We start from the raw sequence: 921 nt of genomic DNA, 5'->3' as shown, positions 1-921 counted from the left end.
CGGTTTGTCCAGGACGCGATAGCAGCTTCTGTGGATGGACAGAAGCTGAATGCAGACAATGTCAGCAGAAACAACACAAATGAATTCAAAAAGGGTTCATTAGTTCTGTTAGCAACACTAGACATGCAGTTTTGGATTTCGGAGCAAGTAAGCTTGCTCCGCGCTTCATCGGTCCGTTCAAGGTGCTTGAACGGCATGGAAATGCGTATACGTTGGACATACTGTCCAGCATGCGCCTCCATCCGACATTTTATGTCGGGCGGCTGAAGCCTTACCGGCAACACGAGTCATCTAGTGTCGATGACTCGACGAGGACGACGAAGCAGCGTGAGCCTGCTTCTCGAGCGCAACGACGCGGTCGGACAGCCTCGCCAGCTTCGATCCGAGTTCGACTTGGATGTCGGAAGCGGTCTGAGCGGCCGTTGCGACCTGCGCTCTTAAGATGCGCAGCTTTTGTTGCAGGGCAGCGAGCCGCGCGCTCTGGGATTGTTCCAGAGCGACAACACGCTCATGCAGAGCGCGAGAGCCATGGTCAACCTGGGGTTGACCATACGAGGGATATCTTTTCACCCCATGCCACCGCCGCTGCGGGACGCACGCGGCTCGACACGTTGGATTGTGGAGCGGATATTGGGCTACGAAGCCCCGAACCGAGTGCAGGCATAGTGCCTGCACTAATGCTGCGAGAACTGGCACCGAGTGCATCTCGTTGCTCAAGTTGCGCCCGGAGCTCTCGCAGGGAAGCAGGTACACGTACAGTCATGTACCCGAGAACATCGCGTTCTGAAAGGCGCACTGCCCCGAACCGTGCGAACACGCAGTTCCAGATGGAATTGCGCAGGGAATTCCCGCCGACACAGCTTCACTGTGTAGGCGATCGATCATGTGACGCCTCGAGAAAGTCTCGAAGCGCTGGCGAGC

General features: G+C 56.7%; 1 protein-coding gene across 1 annotated transcript; it reads right to left on the bottom strand.

The window, feature by feature from the left end:
* Positions 1 to 291: 291 nt before the first annotated feature.
* PPTG_21265 (hypothetical protein) lies at positions 292 to 763 on the bottom strand (the record flags this gene model as incomplete). Its single annotated transcript, XM_008896518.1, has 2 exons — positions 292 to 537; positions 599 to 763. 2 exons carry the CDS (start codon positions 761 to 763, stop codon positions 292 to 294), a joined length of 411 nt encoding a protein of 136 aa, XP_008894766.1.
* Between the last annotated feature and the right edge of the window lie 158 nt (positions 764 to 921).

Source organism: Phytophthora parasitica, assembly GCF_000247585.1.
Source record: "Phytophthora parasitica INRA-310 unplaced genomic scaffold supercont2.4, whole genome shotgun sequence".
In the NCBI taxonomy this organism is placed as follows: Eukaryota; Oomycota; class Peronosporomycetes; order Peronosporales; family Peronosporaceae; genus Phytophthora; species Phytophthora nicotianae.
Note: the sequence above shows the minus strand (reverse complement) of the source record. Positions and strands in the feature narration are given on the sequence as shown.